At 34.4% G+C, this 20,101-nt stretch overlaps 4 protein-coding genes across 6 annotated transcripts; 3 read left to right on the top strand and 1 right to left on the bottom strand.

Annotated features, from left to right (window-relative positions):
* Window positions 1-138: 138 nt before the first annotated feature.
* SCAMP3 (Secretory carrier membrane protein (SCAMP) family protein) lies at window positions 139-7,741 on the top strand. Of its 3 annotated transcripts, XM_022045324.2 has the most exons (14): window positions 140-333; window positions 442-528; window positions 1,082-1,144; window positions 3,041-3,142; window positions 3,226-3,288; window positions 3,686-3,719; window positions 3,814-3,936; window positions 5,315-5,377; window positions 5,481-5,574; window positions 6,364-6,409; window positions 6,509-6,576; window positions 6,874-6,922; window positions 7,126-7,191; window positions 7,292-7,741. In XM_022045324.2, exons 2-14 carry the CDS (start codon window positions 475-477, stop codon window positions 7,376-7,378), a joined length of 912 nt encoding a protein of 303 aa, XP_021901016.1. In that variant the 5' UTR covers window positions 140-333; window positions 442-474; the 3' UTR covers window positions 7,379-7,741. The 3 variants fall into 3 exon arrangements, with proteins under 3 accessions (XP_021901017.1, XP_021901016.1, XP_021901015.1); XM_022045323.2 differs by having other exon boundaries at window positions 140-528; XM_022045325.2 differs by lacking the exon at window positions 1,082-1,144 and having other exon boundaries at window positions 139-528.
* A 728-nt stretch (window positions 7,742-8,469) lies between these two features.
* Window positions 8,470-11,880, top strand: LOC110816941 (Pentatricopeptide repeat (PPR) superfamily protein). The gene has a single exon (XM_022045319.2). It carries the CDS (start codon window positions 8,631-8,633, stop codon window positions 11,643-11,645), a length of 3,015 nt encoding a protein of 1,004 aa, XP_021901011.2. The 5' UTR covers window positions 8,470-8,630; the 3' UTR covers window positions 11,646-11,880.
* Window positions 11,881-12,061: 181 nt separating this feature from the next.
* On the bottom strand, window positions 12,062-14,644 carry LOC110817044 (Pentatricopeptide repeat (PPR-like) superfamily protein). The gene has a single exon (XM_022045444.2). The coding sequence runs from the start codon at window positions 14,551-14,553 to the stop codon at window positions 12,655-12,657; it is 1,899 nt and encodes a 632-aa protein (XP_021901136.1). The 5' UTR covers window positions 14,554-14,644; the 3' UTR covers window positions 12,062-12,654.
* Window positions 14,645-15,250: 606 nt separating this feature from the next.
* LOC110817022 (uncharacterized) lies at window positions 15,251-15,688 on the top strand. Its single transcript, XM_022045412.2, has one exon. It carries the CDS (start codon window positions 15,390-15,392, stop codon window positions 15,600-15,602), a length of 213 nt encoding a protein of 70 aa, XP_021901104.1. The 5' UTR covers window positions 15,251-15,389; the 3' UTR covers window positions 15,603-15,688.
* The last annotated feature ends 4,413 nt before the right edge of the window (window positions 15,689-20,101 follow it).

Genomic DNA, 20,101 nt, shown 5'->3' with positions numbered 1-20,101 from the left:
AAGAAAAAAAAAATCCAAAATTAGAGGACAATGGGAAATAATTCCTCTGAAAATAAACAAAAAAGGAAAATTGATTTCCGTCATTCATTAAGCTTAATTAATAGCCCACTAACCCAAATCACGAGTCGACTCAAACGAGTTCAAACCCAATGACACCACCACCATTAAAATTTTCTTCCCTCTCTTCCCCATTTCTTCTCCGAACGAACCTTCTCTCTGCTCTCTCTCTCTCTCTCTCTCTCTCTCTCTCTCTCTCTCTCTCTCTCACATTTTCCTACGAAACAAACGCCCCGAGAGAACCACTCAGTGCGTGGCAAAGCTTCTATCTCTTCCGTAACAAAACAATCTTCCTAATTTTCAACGCTTGCTCTCTTCGCTTTCCTGATTTTCTTCGTAGAGGTCCTAATTTCCTCGAATCTCTCTCTATTTCTGAATTCTCAGATCTCTTTTACTTGGATATTCTGATTCGAATTTATGAGTCGCTACGAGTCTAATCCCTTTGAAGAAGAGGAGGTTAATCCTTTTGCGGTAAGCTCTGCAATTATGTTTATCTTAAGTATGATGATGCTTAAGCATGTTGTGTGCATCATTTCCATCTGTTGGAAAGGTTGAATTAAATTTGTTTCTGCGTGGATTTGTTTTTGTTTGTTGAGTTTAATGTATGTTGAACTAGATTGATAGATCTATTTGTTTTGATTGATTAATGCGGTAGATTGAAACTTTTTGATTTATTATAATGCTTTCTTATCCTTCGATTTTACATTGTCACTGCTGGAGATTTGCTAATTTGGGGGGTTACCTTGTTCTTGTTGATTGATGCTGTGTTTGGTTGCTGAACATTTAGATACTGAAGTTTTTATTTTCTTTTTTGCTGCCATTTTCCGAGACAGATTTTTTTTTTTTTTTTTTTGGTTGCAAATCTATCGTCTGGGGATATCCATAATCGTGGAGTGTTTATGATGATCCGTAATTCCCGATTTATGGGATTTATGATGTAACTCCACGTAAAGAAATGAGTCCTGGTGTAGCTTTTAAGTATTTTATGTCTTCGTGTGACCTGAATGTTTTTAATTAATATCAGGACCATGGGGGTAAGAAACGATCGGGTCAATCAAATTACAGTGGAGGTGCCTTTTTTACAACAGTGAGTTTGTGGCCTCATTGAAGGTTTCAGATCATTTTTGATAATGCGGAATTGTTATTATTTGTTTCTTTTTGTTTTATTGTTTTTTTTTTCTGCTGCTCATGAAGCGGTTGAAATGGGAGGTGGTAGATTGCTAGATACAACTTTTGTATCTATAAAATGTTGATCGGTTATTAAAATAGGAAGAAAGCAAAAAAGAATGGTAAGTCATGTCTGGGATTGTTGATTTAAATAGATTCGCTTTTCGATTTGTTTTGCCATCTGGGATTGTTACTCTAGGCCTTAAGCTGATGATTTCCTTTTTAATGAAGAAGGGGAAATTCAAGAATCAGCAGCTATTGGATGTAATGTAATGTCACTAAATTAATCTAACAGAGATTGTTTGTCTCACTAGTCCACAGCTTTCTACAAGTCATTAAAAAGAAATTTTCTTCTGTATCCATTCCTTTTTTAAACGAGAAATTTTTAAAAAGGAAAAACTTAGTAAAAATAGATAGGATAAAATACTCTCCTATAAAAGCACAAATGGACATAGGACTAAACGAAGAAAATCCATTAACACAAAAGGGCATTTGAATCCCTTTGCAACTAGGAAAAGAAAACCCTGAAATGACACCCTTAATCCAAAGTGAACCAAAGGACACAGGTATGTCCCAAAGAAGGAGAGTTTGAAAAGAATCTTTGAAAACCATGGCATTCCTCTCCAATCATAAGACCTATACCCCAGCAAAAATAGTCTCCTCTTATTCCTCCTAAACCCAATGATTACCAAATATAAAGTGTTTAGTCTAGATCAAGTCATTTTGTAGTGAAGAAATAAACTGATGGGACATCAAACAATATCTGGAGATAATCCCAGCTTGGTCTATAATACTGAAGCAATCCTGTGTATTAATCTAGTTTAGGGCCAATTCAAAAGAACACTTTTCTTTGGGGGAGCTTTCACCTTCAAAAAAGGACTAGCAAAGGCCTTATTATCTCTAGAGGGACTTCTAGTTGAAATTTGAAAGAGGATTTTCTATGTTTTAGATACTCAAATGAATCGGGTTTCCAAATCTACAAATTTGGCCAGGAACAACACGAAAAAAAAGGTAAAATGATCGGAAAAGATGAGAAAAATGATAATCTGTAAATGCAAGGAAAGTAATAAGGAAAATGAGATTCACCTAAACAATTGTCCTCCCAAAAACAAATGCACGACATATCTCTCAGCTGTTAACCTAGAAATGGCTAGAAGGAAGAACTTCTCTAAAAAATGCTAAAGTAAGGAAATATACCAGAATGGGTGGAATGCTAAATCCGAGAATACCATGACTTACAGTAGCTCCTTTTTTATACTGTTTATAAGGGATGGTTGTCATACCCATCTCTGGTTTATATACAATTTAGAAGGAGAGGAAAGGAAGGGCATATTGACTTTTTTGGCTTTAGAACCTGTACTTTTGGATTTTTTATCACACTCTCGTCAAAGATGGAAATCTTGTGGGCTTGATTGGCCTTTATTCTTGTAATTAATTTTGTGTTATTTTACAGAGTGCACCCTTCTGGTGCCTTGTGAATGAACTTTTGTTTCACTATAAAAATGTCATTATTGGGCAATGAGCAACCTAGCGATGATGGTAGCTAAAGTCATTAAGGCTATACAAAGATAATGTTTCTCAAGAGTTTACGTATAATTAATTTTCCATTTGCTTGTTCAGTCTTTTGGTCAATGTTTACCACTATTATATCAATGTTCTGGTAGTTTCTTTTCTTTTTTTTTTTTTTTGTTTTAAATTTGTGCAACAGTAGCAATGTATTACTGTTATCTATGTTCCTGTGTGATCTATTGAGTTAGGTGCTTATGCTAGTATACATATTTTGCTCACTCGTAAGACATTCTTTTACAATTTATAGAATCCCGGAACTGTTCCCCCTGCAACCTCAAGACTCTCTCCCCTTCCGCCTGAACCATATGATCGCGGAGCGACAATTGATATTCCTCTCGACTCTGGAAAGGTACTCCAATATATTCTGTGTCCTGAATGTTCTGTCACAACAAAGAAAGGCTTTTGTTACATTTTACCTTCTGCCACTTGTAGGATTTAAAAACTAAGGAGAAGGAACTCCAGGCTAGGGAGGCTGAGTTGAAAAAGAGGGAACAGGTAATTTCTTATATTATTGTAATCTGGAAATTTGAAGGGGTTAAATGATAAATTTGATGTTTTCAGATGGATTACTTAACTAATATATGCTAATAAATCAACTCTCTGTCAAATTTCAATTTATATTAGTCATTTTTAAAAAATTAGTTTTTAAGAGAAATTTCTTTAGAGTCAGTTGTTGCAGCTTCATTGTAATATTTGGCAATGGAGGATAGTAATTTGAGTTTGTTATCATAAGAAGATGAAACAAGGATTTCAAGATGTACATCTGAAATGTTTTTATTAAAGTAAATATTATTACTGTAAGCTCTTGTTGTTATTATTTGCTCCTTTTGTCTTTTTAAGAAACAAATATCCTCGTGCCAAGTAAGCTATTATTTTTCTTTATGTTATGCAGGAATTGAAACGGAGGGAAGATGCAATATCACGAGGTATTTCATTATGTATATAGGTTTGCTGGTATATCTGCAGCTTGAATTGTTGGGTGGATCTCAATATATGCTTTTTTTTTTTCTATTTTTGCAGCTGGAGTTGTAATTGAGGAGAAAAATTGGCCACCATTTTTTCCTCTTATCCATCACGATATTGCAAATGAAATACCCATTCATTTACAAAGGATTCAATATATTGCATTCACCACATTGTTGGGTATGTAAACCTTCTTTTTTTTTTCCTGCAAAGAATGTTATTAAACGCACAGTGAATAGGACTAAGTGTCCCTAGTTTTAACAAAATAAGAGCCAACCTTTTAAAATTCGTTTGTCTCTCTTCCCAAATGACCCAAAAAGTAGACACACGAAAAAGGATGTAGTTGTAAAATCTAGGAGAGGCATTCATGTGAAAGTATTTCACTCTCTCACTGATGTTATAAAACCTCTGGTTTTGTTACCTTTTATATTTTCTTCCACCTATAGTTGTTTTGATTGACTAAAGTTGGTCTCTTCACCTTTGTTTGTCAGACTTGTAAATTTATTGACCATTTTTTCGTTTATGTCAAATTATAATCTTAATATCATGGGAAAGAGTAGGTAGAGAGGTAGCGACGCCTTTAAAATTTTAGAGGGCACTGAGTGATATTAAACCAAAGCATATGGTTGGTACTTAACTTATTTAGATTATTTATATTGTATATAAAAAAATGTCAGTAAAGGATGAGCTCTGCGGATGATGGTTCCATGCTACCAAAAAAAAGAGAGAGAATAATTCTCTCTCTGGGTTGTATGGGAAGAAAGTGGTAAAAGGGATTTTGAAGGGTTGTGCAACCCTTTTTTACTAGAGACATTTTGTTGCAAATTCTATGCCTATGGATTCATGGAGGGATCATTTAGATGAGGACCTAGGACATACTTAATAGACTCTTTAGTAAAGCCTTACTTTCTGTACGCAGATTGCGCCCCTTTGTTGCCTTTTGACCCTCTTCCTTTTCCTGCATGAAAAATGTTATAGATCTTACAAAAGTTATAGATAATTAAACTTAAAAGAGTTGGTTAGTTATACTCAGAAACCGAATAAGCTGATTGGTCTGACTCATAAAATAGAAAATCCTCTCCAGCTTTAGCTTTTCCACCCTTCAGCTTAGTAATCATAAAAAAGCTTTACTAATTTAATTTTCTGATGATGCTTGATATAAATTATACTCCTTAGCAATCAAATCTGTATAAAAGTAAAGCTACAAAATAGAACTTTCCGTTTTGCATACTCTTATTTTGATTTCGAAAAAAGCAAACATATTCATTGGGTATCAAGCTTGATTTAGATTAAATGAGGCATGTAAAAGATCATTCTCCTCTTTTTGTCTGCTTCTGGCTTTTCTTCCCTGTTGTTTTTCTAAATGTATTCCTTTAGCTCAATCATAATATTACTACTTGTATTCTTTGCTTGGGTTTCTGGTCACAAGGGTTGCTGTGTTGTGAGTAGGTCTTCTTTTCTTTACTTTCTGTCTTCTCTTAATGGAAAAATATTTTGATCCAGAACAGTAAGATATTCTGTGCTGGGAGGACTTTATGGATCTTTGTGCCTTTTGCAGGTTTGATTGTTTGTCTCTTATGGAATATTGTGGCAATTACCTTAGCCTGGATTAAGGGTGAAGGTTAGTTTTTCTTGGCCATTGTCAATGTTCTACTGGTTGCATCATTTCATTTGAATCATTCTACTGGCTGTATCATTTCGTCTGAATCGTTCTTCTATTTCAGGTCCAACAATATGGTTTCTTGCTATCATCTACTTCATATCTGGGGTTCCTGGGGCATATGTCTTGTGGTATCGTCCTCTTTATCGTGCTATGAGGTACTATTCTTTAATCATCCAGAAGTGAACCTTTATTCATTTGTTTCATCCACAGTTTCTTAAAGCCTGCTGTTATGAGACCTTCAGGCTTCTGGCTGTGAAACATTTTAAAGACCAAGGTTATTCATTTATGTTTTATGTGTTCTTTTTCTCTTTCTCAATGGGTCTGTTCTCTGAGGAGGCTGAAATTTAAGTCAAATGGTGATCGTGCATGTCAGCGATTCTTTTGGGGGTTCTGGATGATGTTGGGAGTCAATCTGACTTTTAGATTAATTAAATATTGCTTGCTTCATGTTTGGTCATTCAAATTCTTTTCATATGGAAGGATGTTTCATTGGATTTCAAAAGATCATCTCATGTTTGAAGGTTTTAAATTTAGTGACTTATAAGAAATTGACATACTTGTACATACAGTGACTTATATGTATTATCTATTTATTTTTGCTAACCCCAAGCAGCACTGGACTATGGCATGTTTTCATTTTTATATATGGTAACTTCATATACTGACCTCTTATATATTATTCAAATATGGATAGTTCACCTTAATGCACTGTGGCACGTTAATGAGATTGTGTTGTGTCAGAGTCTGCATGATGTTCCCAATCTTTCTAGGGTATTAAAAAATAGCTCAATGGAATGATGGCTACTTCAAATACAAAGTAGTAAAAAGTGCAACCCTTATCTTCTGTTATGTTAATTGTTTGTGATAAACCTGGTTTACCTAATATACAAATTTTTTTCAATAGCTTTTGAGGTACATAACTTAATCCGAATTCCTTTTAACAGGACTGATAGCGCACTAAAGTTTGGGTGGTTTTTCTTGTTTTACCTGGTAAGAGTGCCACATTCCTTTCATATCTTTTTTCATTGAATTACATGGAAGTAGTTCTTAAATATAGGTAACTTCTTGAACCACTTTCTCATGTTGCAGCTTCACATTGGCTTTTGTATCTTTTCTGCTGTTGCTCCTCCAATTATATTCAAGGGCAAATCTCTTACGTAAGTTTGTGTTTTATGTTTCTCCATTTTTGAGTGCTTAAGCTTGAAAAGAGAGCAACTGATTCATTATTGTTTTCCTTCTCTCTTTCAAATGACGTTCTGTGGTAAAGAGTGACGTTTTTTCTAGTGTTGGATAGCCTTTTACAGTGTTCATTCATCACTACTTTTAGTGGATTTTGTCTTTTAATATTGAGGACAGCTTGTCCTATTCTCTACTTTTCCCCTTTGCAATAAGAGAATTTAATTGATAGTCATATTTTTTCCACTATCTGATAAGTTATGATGTAATGTTAACAGAGGTATTTTGCCAGCAGTTGATATCTTGAGCGGTAATGCACTGGTTGGGGTAAGCTTCAATTCTTTTTGTTGCTATGCCAGCTAAATTTGTCAAATTTCATCCATATATTTCTTGCATGATTGCTTATCTAATTCTGTGTAGGACTGTTGGGGACCTGAAGAGTGTCCAGTTTGTTTGTTTATGTTTGTCTTAACACCTAATTCACGAGAAGACTTGATATTATCAGCATTTGACTTATCTTTTTCTGGCAGATATTTTACCTTATTGGTTTTGCATTCTTCTGCATTGAATCAATGATCAGTATCTGGGTTATTCAGGTTCCCTAATCTGACCTTACTTCTGCTTTTATTCCAATACAGTTCCATTTATTTTAGATACAATCTAAGCTCTTCTTTTTATTGTTTTCGCAATTTGTAGCAAGTTTACATGTATTTCCGAGGCAGCGGGAAAGCTGCAGAGATGAAGCGCGAGGCTGCCACAAGAACCATGATGGCAGCACTATGACGGGGCGTAGCCGTTTTAATGAAAATGGTGAACACTGTCAAGCTCAAGTTGGATTTATCCGAAAGATCTAAATACTTTTCACTCTTTTACCCCTTCCTTGCCTGTTACTCACATTCTTCGCTGTTCAATATGCTGGTGTGTTATTGAAAATATTTTTGTAGTGTTAAAAGCTCTGATTAATCAGGAAAAAGATAGGATGAGGAGTCGATTTCTGTGGTTAGAGAGAGAACTCGGTTATATGCCTCGGCATATTGCATAATTTTATTTTATTTTTTTTTTTCATCCCATATTATTTAAAATTAAATAGTCTTTTGTATGTTATTTGGTCCCCTGTGATTATGAAACACAGATGTTGAAACACTACTAGCAGTTTTTTTTTTTTTTTTTTTAAAAAAGATTAAATCAAATTTTTAACTCGTTGTAATTATTCAATTACGGAAATTTAACTATCTTAAATATTTTTTTTGTTTAATTTAATCACTGTAATCTCGGTTAACAACACGTTTAAATACTTAATTCTTTTGCCTGAGTAGCAGTAATTCATGTACTTATTTAAATGTTCATTCATGGCCTGACTTTGTTGGCTTTTTGTCTGTTGTTGAATAATAATTCCTATACGTTTTGTTATATACTCAGATATCTAAATTTAATTGTTTCTCACTGTATATGGCTTTTAACACCTTGTTTTTCTTTTAATCTATAGTAGGTTTCAAGTTTCATTTGGTTATATAAAATGTTTAGTTTTATTTTTTGATTTATATATTTACTTATGTTTTTTAGAATAACTAAAACAAGAACAAAAATTATTATTATATTTTTTTTACAAGACACAATATAGCTTTTAAAAGTGTTTAATTTCTATAATCATTTTTCTAATTATATGTTAATTAAATTTGTACCATTTTGTTGTGAATAAAATTTATATGAATTTAGAAAATAAAAACTATAAAATATTTTATATGTCAAAAGATGGTTTCTTAGTTTTTATTTATAAATGACTAATTTATGCTTCTATTAAAATTTAAATTATTTATTTTGAAGAAATTTAGTAACTGAAAATACCCTATCCAGTAATGTTTATTTTTAAAGTAATAAAAAAAAAAAAAAAAAACCAAACTAAACCAAACTGGAAACTGACTTGAAACTAAAAACCTGAAGAAGTGAAGTAGGGGAAAAAGATACTCCCTGCGACGCCTCCCACCTTCTCCAGGGAAAGACGACTCAAAAGCTTCAAGTTCCAGAAAGCTTCGCCATGCTTCACGTTTACTCCTCAAAAGAATTAGGGCACGGAAGTCAGCTTCACGTAGTTTTACAAAGTAAGCTCCCTACCCTTCGCTCTTCTTTCAAGCCCAGGGTTTTTGTAGGGTTTAGTCTCCAAACCCAATGCGTTTATAGCAGAAAGTACTACCCGATTCCCTGTATGCTACATACTAGTGAGCAAAGTTCAGATAACCAGAAGCAAAACCCCAGACGACCCAGGAGTTATCCAGGGTTTAAGCTTCAGTGTCATTCTAAAGCTGTGATTTTGCCCAATAGAAATTCTTCAATCAATGGAAGAAAAAAAAAGTACGGAGGTGTCTTGCCTTCAATTTTACGGGCTCTGGAGTCTGATGGCAATATTGAAAGAATCCTTAATTCTTTTTGTGAGAATTTGAGTCCGAAAGAACAGACTGTTGTACTCAAGGAACAAAAGAGTTGGGAGAGAGTTGTTCGAGTTTTTGAGTTTTTCAAGTCACGTAAGGACTATGTGCATAACGTAATTCACTATAACATCGTGCTTCGCGCATTGGGTAGGGCTGAGAAGTGGGATGAACTGAGGCTTTGTTGGATTGAAATGGCTAAAAATGGTGTTTTGCCGACTAATAATACTTATGGAATGCTTGTTGATGTTTATGGGAAAGCAGGACTTGCAAAGGAAGCACTTTTGTGGATTAAGCATATGAGAGTTAGGGGTGGTCTTTTCCCTGACGAAGTTACCATGAATACTGTTATCAAGGTTTTGAAGGATGCCAGAGAGTTCAATAAGGCAGATAGATTTTTTAAAGGTTGGTGTGTTGGGCGGTTGGAGTTGGATGATTTTGAATTGGAATCTTTTGTTGAACGTGAGCCTAATTCTGCACCCATCAGTTTAAAGCACTTTCTCTCAACTGAGCTTTTTCGAACTGGTGGGAGAAGTCCAATTGCAACAAGCAGAAGTTCAATGGTTCTTGATGCCTCTATTAGGAAGCCACGGCTAACTTCTACTTACAATACCTTGATTGATTTATATGGCAAAGCTGGACGTCTTAAAGATGCAGCTGATATCTTTGCTGAAATGCTAAAGTCTGGGGTAGCACCAGACACCATCACCTTTAACACTATGATCTTTACCTGTGGAAGTTATGGGAACTTGTCCGAGGCAGAGTCTTTGCTTGGTAAGATGGACGAAAGGGGAATATCTCCTGATACAAAGACTTATAACATATTTTATTCCCTGTATGCTGATGCTGGTGATATTGAGGCAGCCTTGAAGTATTATCGGAAAATTAGGGATGTCGGTCTCTTCCCTGATGTCGTGACCCATCGAGCTGTTCTTCATACTCTATGCCAGAGGAATATGGTCCAAGAAGTGGAGGCTGTGATTCTAGAAATGGAGAAATCTGGTATACATATCGACGAGCATTCTGTTCCTCCTCTTATGAAAATGTATCTCGATGAACGACAGCTTGACAAGGCAAAAGCCCTTCTTGATAAGTGTCATCCGGATGGCGGGCTATCATCAAAGACACTTGCAGCAGTATTAGATATTTATGCCCAGAAGGGCCTGTGGGCTGAAGCTGAGACTGAGTTCTATGGTAAGAGAAAACTTGTGGGGAAGAATGACATTTTGGAATATAATGTCATGGTCAAAGCTTATGGTAAGGCAAAGCTTTATGATCAAGCCCTTTCTCTTTTCAAGGGCATGAAGAATCAAGGAATTTGGCCCGATCAGTGCACTTATAATTCTATCATCCAAATGCTCGCGGGTGGTGATATGGTGAAGGAAGCACGGGAACTCTTGAGTGAAATGCAAGCAGCAGGATTTAAACCGCAGTGTCTAACCTTCTCTTCTCTTATTGCAAGCTATGTCCGTCTTAGTCAGGTTTCTGATGCAGTGAGTGTTTACCAAGAAATGGTAAGAGCAGGAATAAAACCCAATGAAGTTGTTTATGGGTCTTTAATCAATGGCTTTGCAGAGACTGGCAGAGTTGAAGAAGCTGTCCAATATTTCCGATTGATGGAAGAATGTGGTGTTCCAGCCAATCAGATAGTGTTAACTTCCTTGATTAAGGCTTATAGTAAGGTCGGATGCTTAGAAGGAGCAAAAAAATTGTATGAGAAGATGAGGGATTCAGAGGGTGGTGCTGATATTGTTGCATCAAATAGCATGTTAGGTCTTTATGCAGATCTTGGCATGGTCTCCGAAGCTAAATTGATTTTTGATAACTTGCGGGAAAAAGGTACGTCTGATGGGATCTCATTTGCAACAATGATTTATTTGTACAAGAGCATGGGTATGCTTGATGAAGCCATTGATGTTGCAGAAGAGATGAAACAGTCTGGGTTCTTAAGGGATTCTACTTCGTACAATAAGGTAATGGCATGCTATGCCACAAATGGTCAGTTACGTGAATCTGCCGAGTTGTTACATGAGATGGTAACTAGGAAACTTTTGCCTGACACGGGGACGTTTAAAGTATTGTTTACCATATTGAAGAAAGGAGGCATTCCGGTTGAAGCTGTAATGCAACTGGAATCATCTTACCAGGAAGGAAAACCTTATGCCAGACAAGCAATCATCAGTTCTGTTTTCTCTGTAGTGGGTTTGCATGATTTTGCACTGGCATCCTGTGACGCATTCATGAAAGCTGAAGTCGCCTTTGATTGTTTTGTATATAATTCTGCAATATATGCATACGGGTCATCAGGACAAATAGAAAAGGCTTTAAATGTGTTCATGAGAATGCAGGATGAGGGTCTAGAACCGGACCTTGTTACTCATATTTATCTTGTAGGTTGTTATGGAAAAGCTGGTATGATTGAAGGCATAAAAAGAATTGATAGCCAACTAAAATATGGGGAGATCAATCCAAATCAGTCCTTATTTAAGGCTGTCATAGATGCATACAGACACGCCAACAGACAGGATCTTGCCCAACTGGTTAATCAGGAGATGAGGTTTGCTTTTGAACCAAAACAATATTCTGATTCTGAAGAAGTTGAATACGAGATGGATGGAAGTTCTTAGACCGCCTTCTTATCTGCAATACTTGTCACTCTTTTAGTGAAGTTGTATAGAGAGTGATTCGTTCAAATATCCAAGTTTATATATGTACAGAGGATGCAATATCCAGGTGATGGAAAGCAGGAAAATGTTAATAGAGGAATAGAACAATATGCCTGTACACCTTATTTATCCACTATTGTGAAATGTTGATTCTTGAACGTGTATTATTCTGTTAAATTCTTCTCCTCCAGCAGAATTTTTGGCTTCAGACTGTACTCCGGATGCTTTTATCAACTTTCTTTTTTTCTTTGTTTATTACATCTAACAGAGTTGACTATTCAACAAAGGAAGCCACTCGAGATCCCATGATTTTGTATTCATAAAACTGAACAAAAGAGACAATGTATACAAGAAGAAAGAAATTATGAAGCAACAAAAAAACTGATAACTTATACTTCATTGAAGTTTAATTGTTACAGGAAGGAACAGGGCAAGGGAATTAGGTGCCCCAATAGCAGATATATTGTTCTGCCTTTTATGTACAAGCAAAAAATAGGTCTTGTCATGATATTGCTGATACAACAGAAACATTAAGAATTTAAGAAAAAAGAAGGGAAATATTCAGACGCTCCAAGTGGTAAGCAAAAAATATATGGATAGTACTTCCAAATAGGACGTACTGAATCGGACAACTAAAAATTAACCTAAGAGGTTTTATTTGAGATCTCAAAGAGTTTTATGGTCATACTCACTAGAAAAAAATTAGTTAGGGCTAAATTGAATGATCTACAGTATAGGGTCTGAGTGCTGCTTCAAATAGATTGGGTTGGAGCGCTGCGAGATCAGAGTCAACATCTCATAGCCGCCTGAAGACCATGTTTTCTCATTGGTTGCATTTGCCTTCATGGTTAGGGACTGTAACTCCTCCTTTCCATGATTCCGTTTGTCTCAAAAGCAGTCTGTTTGAGGATCATTAAAAGCAGGAAGGAAGGGTAATAGACCCCATATGATCACAGCAACAATAAAATCCTCAAACAGAACTTCCCATTCCTGATTGATTATTTTCTCCTTCCAAACACAAGGTGTGTGCATCAATGCGAGACTCCAAGTTATTAGGAGTTTCAATCCAGCTCTTGCCGCTTGTCTTCTTAACACCTCTATTCTCCATCAACTTCCTAATATTTACTGCATCACTCCATCGACCCACTGCTCTATAAACATTAGCCAAAAGAACATAGCTCATGTGGTCATTAGGTTCTAATTCCATCATCTTCTTAGCAATCCGTTCTGCTGTGGCAGAGTTTGTGGAAGTTGTGCAAGCACCAAGGAGCACCCCCCACAGAGATGAATCATTTCTACAACCTGCATTCTCTATCAAACTTTCAGCTTCTTCTAACAAACCGGCACGGCCAAGGAGATCAACCATGCAATTAGAGTGCTCAATTCCTGCTTTAATCCCATAATCTTCAGTCATTAAGGTAAAGTATGTTCTCCCTTCATCAACCAAACCTGCGTGACTACAAGCAAAGAGAACACCAATAAAGCTAATATAATCAGGCTTAATCCCTTTCTTAATCATCTCATCGAATATTCGAATAGATTCTCCTGCTCTTCCATTCTGAGCAAATCCACAAACCATAGAGTTCCATGTTATTAAATTTTGAACTGGCATCTGGACAAATACTTGATAAGCAAAATCAACACAACCACATTTGGCATAAAGATCTACCAAAGCTGATTCTACAATCACATCTCTCCAACCACCCCTCCTAACATACTGGCAATGAACCTCTTTCCCAAGTTTTATAGCTGCTAAACCTGCACAAGCACGAAGAACAGTTCCGAAACTGTAAAGATCAGATTTTTCCATCTTTCTAAAAATCTCAATAACGGGTTCATACTCCCCATTTTGACAATATCCTCCCAGCAAAGCAGACCAAGAAATCGAGTTCTTCTTTGACATCCTATTGAAAACACATTGAGCTTCCCCAACCGAGCCACATTTTCCATACATGTCAACAATGCTGCTCTCAACAACAACATTTCCGCAAAGTCCAGAGCTAACAACCATGGCATGAATTTCCCTACCTTGCCTCAACCTCCTTAGATTACCACATGATGCCAAAACAGTCCCCAATGTAAACTCATCCGGATTCAATCCATGATTTCTTTGCATCAAATAAAAGAAACCCAAAGCTTTTTCAAACAAATCATTCCTTGTAAATGCCGAAATAACAGAGGTCCAACAAAAGGCATCTGGTTCAAGCATTTCATCGAACACCCGCCGTGCATCTTCAATTTCACGATTCCTCCCATACATATCGATCAAAGCACTTGAAATAACATGATTTGAATCTAATCCACGAGTGATAACAACACCATGAAATGATTTCCCAAGCTTTAGTTCCTCAATCTCCGAGCATGCCTTGATTACAGCAGATAAAGTGAACCCATTTGGCTCAACACCAAAATCCAACATTTCGAAGAACAATTCAAGCGAGTCCATGGGTTTTCCCACTCTGACATACCCCGATATCATCGATGTCCATGAAATCACATCTTTAAAAAATAAAGTATCAAAAACCCTCCTGGTCTCTCTGAAATCCGGACACAACTTGAAGTACAGAGCAAGCAAACTATTTCCCACAAAACGATCGGTGTCAAGACCAGACTTGACAACATGCGCGTGGATTTGAAGACCGTGATTAAAGGAGAAGACTTTGGTGGAAGTCTGCAAGAGAGTTGCATACAGAATTGGCTTCAAGGAGATTTTACAAGTGGGTATGGAGTTCAGGAGGTGAATCGCACGGAAAAGCGAGCCAGATTTGCAGAGGTCGAGGATCTGGGATTCTCTTGTTGATGGGCATCTGTTGGTTTTGAGATTGAGAGAGGCAAGAGAGCTACAATGGCGTTTGAAGAGAAGATTCATGAGACGACGCAGCCCAGAGTTGAAGACAACAAACTATATTTTGACACTTCCAACGGTTACATGAGTCTTGTTCAGTACCCGCCTACTCAAACACACATACATACCCACACATATACATATATATATATTATAATATTAATATTATTTTATATTTAAAAAATTTAAATAAATACTACTGTATATTGTTAAAATTATTTTTACATCTAAAGTTTATAAAATGTAGGTTTGTAGTTAATTAAATTTAAATTTTCTTTTTTCTATTTTAAAATTCAAATAATTTAAAATTTTTAAATAAATTATTATATATATTATCAAAACTATTTAAAATTAATAAATATAATGGTCTTAAATAAGGTCAAAAGAAAAAAATATATTAAAAAATAAAAGTCAAACTTTTTTCGGTAAAAGATCTTCGTTGTACGGTCTATAAAATGAGAAGGAATAGAAAAATCCAAACAGTCAAGGAATCACCAACCAACTGCCATCCACATTTTCTCTTCGACCAAACTGCCCTGACATCTCCTGTCCTCTACTTAATTACCCTACCATACTTCATATCCCATCAACCGTCCGTTCATTACCCCTTCCACGTGTACGCTCCACATTGTTCCATGGAGACTAAACACCGAACAACTCTAACCTCGGAAGTCGACACATCCTATGGTTCATAATCAATATGCTCAGAAAAGTTGATCGATATTTAGCACTTCCCTCACTCTTCAGACTAGTACTATAAACCAGTTACTTCTCCCTGCAAAAGTACTACCACAATCACTCCTCTTCCCCAAACAGAAAACACTAATTTCAAATCCGAGAAAAAATCCAATCGAAGCGCCATGGTAGTGTACTGTTTCCTGGTGGATCAGACGAGAAAAGTAAGGAGAAGCAAGCCGGCGGCGGGGATTTGCTCCCGGTGCGGCGGCGGAGCCAGTGTTGCTGAAATGAAGACGGCGATGAGGTTTTGTTACTTGCCGTTTTATTGGAAATCTTGGCGCGCCATCATCTGTACCTTGTGCGGAGCTATTCTCCGATCCTATGACGATAAATAATAATCTCCGATCCGGTTTTCTTTCCGTGTATCGGAATCCGGTATCAGTAATTCAGTATTAATATATCTACTTGCACTTTCCATACATATATATGTGCGTGTGTACGGGTATATATATACATATATTTATATATACAAACACGTCGCATTTAGATTTACTCATCTTCAAGGAGGAATCGAGTAGAATTAACTTCTGGTGTATACTAAACAGTCTCTGCATTTTTAAAGAAACATTTGATATTTAAATTATAACAAATTTCAAATTTAGAAAATTAGTTTCCTAATTTGTTAAAATATATAAAGTTAGCATGTTCTTTTTTCCTTTCTTGATCATAATATTTTATTTATACAAATCAAAACATTTTGATCTGATCATAATCATATATTTTTTCCTCTCAGAAAAATGTGTGTGTGTGTGTATATATATATATATCTATAGTTTAAATGAGATGCATATCATGACATGATAATGAATGAGAATCACAGATTTTTTGAAGTTCCCAGCTGCTGTAATTAAATTGAGTAGTTGGATTAATTCAATTCACTCTTCTGAGTAATTTATATTAATATTTTTTTCTCTTTAATAATTTATTTTACAACTCACATACTATTAGAAAAGATCACTTAATTATCCCGTGTAATTAATCCTTTATTATAATTTTAATTAAAAAAAATTAATCTTTATATAATATTTATTTTATTTAAAAATATAATAAATTTTAATATAATTTAATTACTGCAGCTCATAATATATCAAAAAAAAATTAAATATATAAATTTTAATTACTATACCACCGTTTTGTTAATAATTATTAACTTTTAATTGTATTAGTTTAGTATGTTCAACATTTTTTCAGCATAATTACAAAATCTAAATTAATTGAATGTAGATTTTGTATTAAGATAGTTTTAGATATTATAAAAATATTAGATTTGTAGACCAAATAATTTATGAAAGATTTGACAGTAATAAATGTTGAAACAAGTCGTTAATCATGCTCTTCCTTGCATCACACATAAATTTAATCATGTATATTTTTCTTATTCTAGAATTTATTTGGTTTTAATATGAATGGCTGAAATTTAAAAAAAAATAAAATCATAAATTAAATGCGAAAGTGAAACAGCAAAGTTTATGATTTATATTCCTTACACAATAATTTATAATACCCAATAGGATTACGGGAACGACCTTTCTAAAATAACAAATAAAATCAATAAAATAAATAAAAGACAATATATTAAGCATTATAGAACGATATTCACTAGTGTTTAAAAGGAGTTCGGATTGTAAACTATTCGCAACTTTCTTGTTGATTAGAATCTGGGTCTTGTTACTCTTGATATGAAATAGGTAATGAAAGGGTGAGCTACATTACCAAATAAGAATATCATATTACTCACCGTTACAGAAACTAAAGGTTGCTAAAAATTATAAAAACAACTAATGAAATTCTTACTTTAATTAAATTCATTTATCGTAAAAAAAATATTATTTATTGCATATATTTACCGTTTGCGAGATTTTCAAAATCGACCTATAGAGACAATAAAGAAAAAAATATTTCAATTTTATATTCAAGTGAGCAATAACAGTAACTTTTCATCTTTATTTGTCTACTGGTATCCTTAAGGGTCCATAGGGATGTCCTACTACGCATGAACCATTATTCAACATTGTTAACTAACTAACCGTATCCATACCCCGTCCGGTATAAGGGTGAAACGGGTCGTCCTCATACCCCGTCTAGTATGAAAGTCAAAGATACCAATTCTCGATATCTCGTTCGGTATAAGGCGACGTTCACGGTAGGATTCCCTATGTACCCGATCCATCAACCATTTTCCAAGATATCCAGTAAGGCTAACCATTTATTCATTCATTTAACCAATCAATTTTCTATTTACATTTAATTTTCAGTTTTATAATTTAACCATAAATTAGCCCAAGACAAATAATACATGCATCAAGAAAATACAACTGAATTATTTTACCAACTATACTATATTATTATGCATTTAAAGCTGTAAAATCAAACAATCGGTTAAATAAAACAAACAACAGTAAATAATCAGTTATGACTCCATTAATAACCTATAATTAATTATTGAAGTTTTTTAAATTATGCAAAATACCGTATTATTGATAATTAAACATCAATTTCATAACATAGAATAAGGTGATGGATTCTTACCCGAATCAGTGTCCGAAATACCAAACTTTCAATTGCGCCTACAGGCGGTTCTCCTGTTTCTTAAATTTTCTTGCGGAGATTAAGACATGTTTCACGTACTTAAAAATACACCAAAAAATTTAAAATTAGTGTTAAAAATCTTTTCCGACCAATTTCAAAATTTCGGCGTGGCAGCACTGTCGTGCTTCGGTGATGGCACCACCGTCGTGACAGTGGTTTATCTCGGTCTGGTCGTTTTTAGCCAGTTTTGTTCGATTTCGGCCGGTTTTATACTCATCACTGTGAGAAAATACGTTAGGGGTCTCGGTGAGCCGAAAAAAAGTCAAAAAATAAAAATTTACCAGTAGCGAAATTTTTCGATTCAGCAGCTTCGCCGGCTTACCTTCGCGGTTGAGCATTTTTCTGTGGTCAACCTGTAGAAAATAGAACGGTGAACATGATGGTGGAAAAATCGCACGAAACAGAAAACGAAAAGGGGCTCATCGGATGTCGTTTTGATTTTTGCCCGTGGCGGTGCCACCGGGATTTGTTCGCAATTTTTGACTCATTCGCCATTTCTTTTGCTCTGATTTGGTCATTGAGGTGTTCGGAATCAAATTATGAGCAGATATGAGAATTTTTACCTCTTTTGCGGTTGAAGGTGGCTCCGGTGTAGCAGCGGACGATGATCTGCTCTCTTCTCCAGCGACTGCTTCTTCTTCTCCAGTGAGAGGCTGACAGCCAGAGTTTGGGTTCGGTGTGATGCGATATATTTATACTCGTCTCCCTTAAATCTATACCGTTTATCGCTTTTGATCTTGACTGTCCGATCGTGTTTAAAGAAGAAATAAATATGGACCGTTCATCGTAATTTAATACTGACCGTACGATCGTGTTTAAAGATAGAATAAATCTGGACCATTCATCGCGTTTAATCGCGACCGTTCGATTGCGTTTGAGGAGGAAACGGATCTGGACCGTCCACTCGTACGGAAACGCATTCGGGTCGTCCGATCGCAAGCACGCAGATTGCCAGCATAGCCTCCCGCGTGGCACCGAGTCGGCGTGTCTTGCCACGCAGCTTGGCACTCCAGTTCGTCGAGGCTATTGACTGAGCAGTTTTACGTTGTACAATTTTTCTTATTTATGTTTTAACCCTTAATTTTCGATTCTTCTTTTAAAAATACTCACCGATCCCAAATTTTTACTCATTTTTTTTAAAATTATTTTCAATTTTATCCTCCACCTATTTTTTTTTTATAATTTCACATTAAATAAAAATTTATAAATTTCAAAATTATATTTTTATGTATATATTTTAAATTTTTAAAATTAATCCCGGGATAAATTCTGGATCTGGTTATTACATCTAAAAACTTTAATATTTTATTTTAACAAACATTTATACATTTTATTAATTAGATAATAATATATATTAATTATAATATAATTTTTTAATAAGTACATATATCTTAATTCAAATCTATAATCTCTTAGGTCAAAATATTAAATTAGTTAATCTATTATTTTAATTTATTTAAATTAATTTATTTACTATTTTCTTTATACAATTGTAGTCTTAATATTTTTTTAAAATTTTGATTTTGTTTATGATCATTAATATATACTAACACCGTTACTAGATACTATGTAAACTAAAATTTGATATGTGTCGTTTTTATCTTGAATTAATATTCATATTAAATATTATATATTGAATGATGTGACATTCGAGATTAATTTTTTTAATAAAAAATTATAAAGATAAAACCTAAAAAAATATATTTCACATTCAACCCATTTGACAATGTTCACATTATAAGCCCACTTGAAACTGTTTTCTACGGATTAAGTACTTTTCTTTTTTTCAGTTTTATGTTTTTAATTTTAATAAAAAAATAATTATAAAAAATATATTTTTATAAGTATGTGCCCGCGACACGTATTATATAATGACGTGAATATTGAATCAACTAAAAAATAAAATGCGTTTATTTTAAGTCTACATGCATTCACTAATGATATTAGTATATATTTAAATGTTAAATAATTTTTTTTTAAAAAATGTGAGAATTAAAATTTAAAAAGATAATATAAAAATTAATTTAAATATTATAAAATAATAAATAACTTTTAATATTTTGGGCTAATAAAAAAATACTTTTGCCTCTAATATTAAATCAATTCCAAATCAGTAATTTACCCTACCTAATAATTAATTTTTTTTTTTCTTTAAAAAATTAAAATTTGAAATAAAATGGTAGGAACCAAAATTTGAGAATTTCATGGGCAAAAACGTAAAAATGCCATAAAACCCCTAAACCAG

This window comes from Carica papaya, chromosome 5 (genome assembly GCF_054855325.1).
Source record: "Carica papaya isolate Zhongbai chromosome 5, ASM5485532v1, whole genome shotgun sequence".
NCBI classification, from domain to species: Eukaryota; Viridiplantae; Streptophyta; class Magnoliopsida; order Brassicales; family Caricaceae; genus Carica; species Carica papaya.
This window is presented reverse-complemented; position numbering and strand designations above follow the sequence as displayed.

Excerpts from the sequence above, each read along its gene's own strand:
- LOC110816941 (XM_022045319.2), top strand. The coding sequence starts at position 8,631 with ATGCTTCACGTTTACTCCTCAAAAGAATTAGGGCACGGAAGTCAGCTT.
- LOC110817044 (XM_022045444.2), bottom strand. The coding sequence starts at position 14,553 with ATGAATCTTCTCTTCAAACGCCATTGTAGCTCTCTTGCCTCTCTCAAT.
- SCAMP3 (XM_022045324.2), top strand. The coding sequence starts at position 475 with ATGAGTCGCTACGAGTCTAATCCCTTTGAAGAAGAGGAGGTTAATCCT. Across the intron at positions 529-1,081 it reads AGGAGGTTAATCCTTTTGCG|GACCATGGGGGTAAGAAACG; the intron begins GTAAGCTCTGCA and ends AATTAATATCAG. Across the intron at positions 7,192-7,291 it reads TCAGTATCTGGGTTATTCAG|CAAGTTTACATGTATTTCCG; the intron begins GTTCCCTAATCT and ends CGCAATTTGTAG.
- LOC110817022 (XM_022045412.2), top strand. The coding sequence starts at position 15,390 with ATGGTAGTGTACTGTTTCCTGGTGGATCAGACGAGAAAAGTAAGGAGA.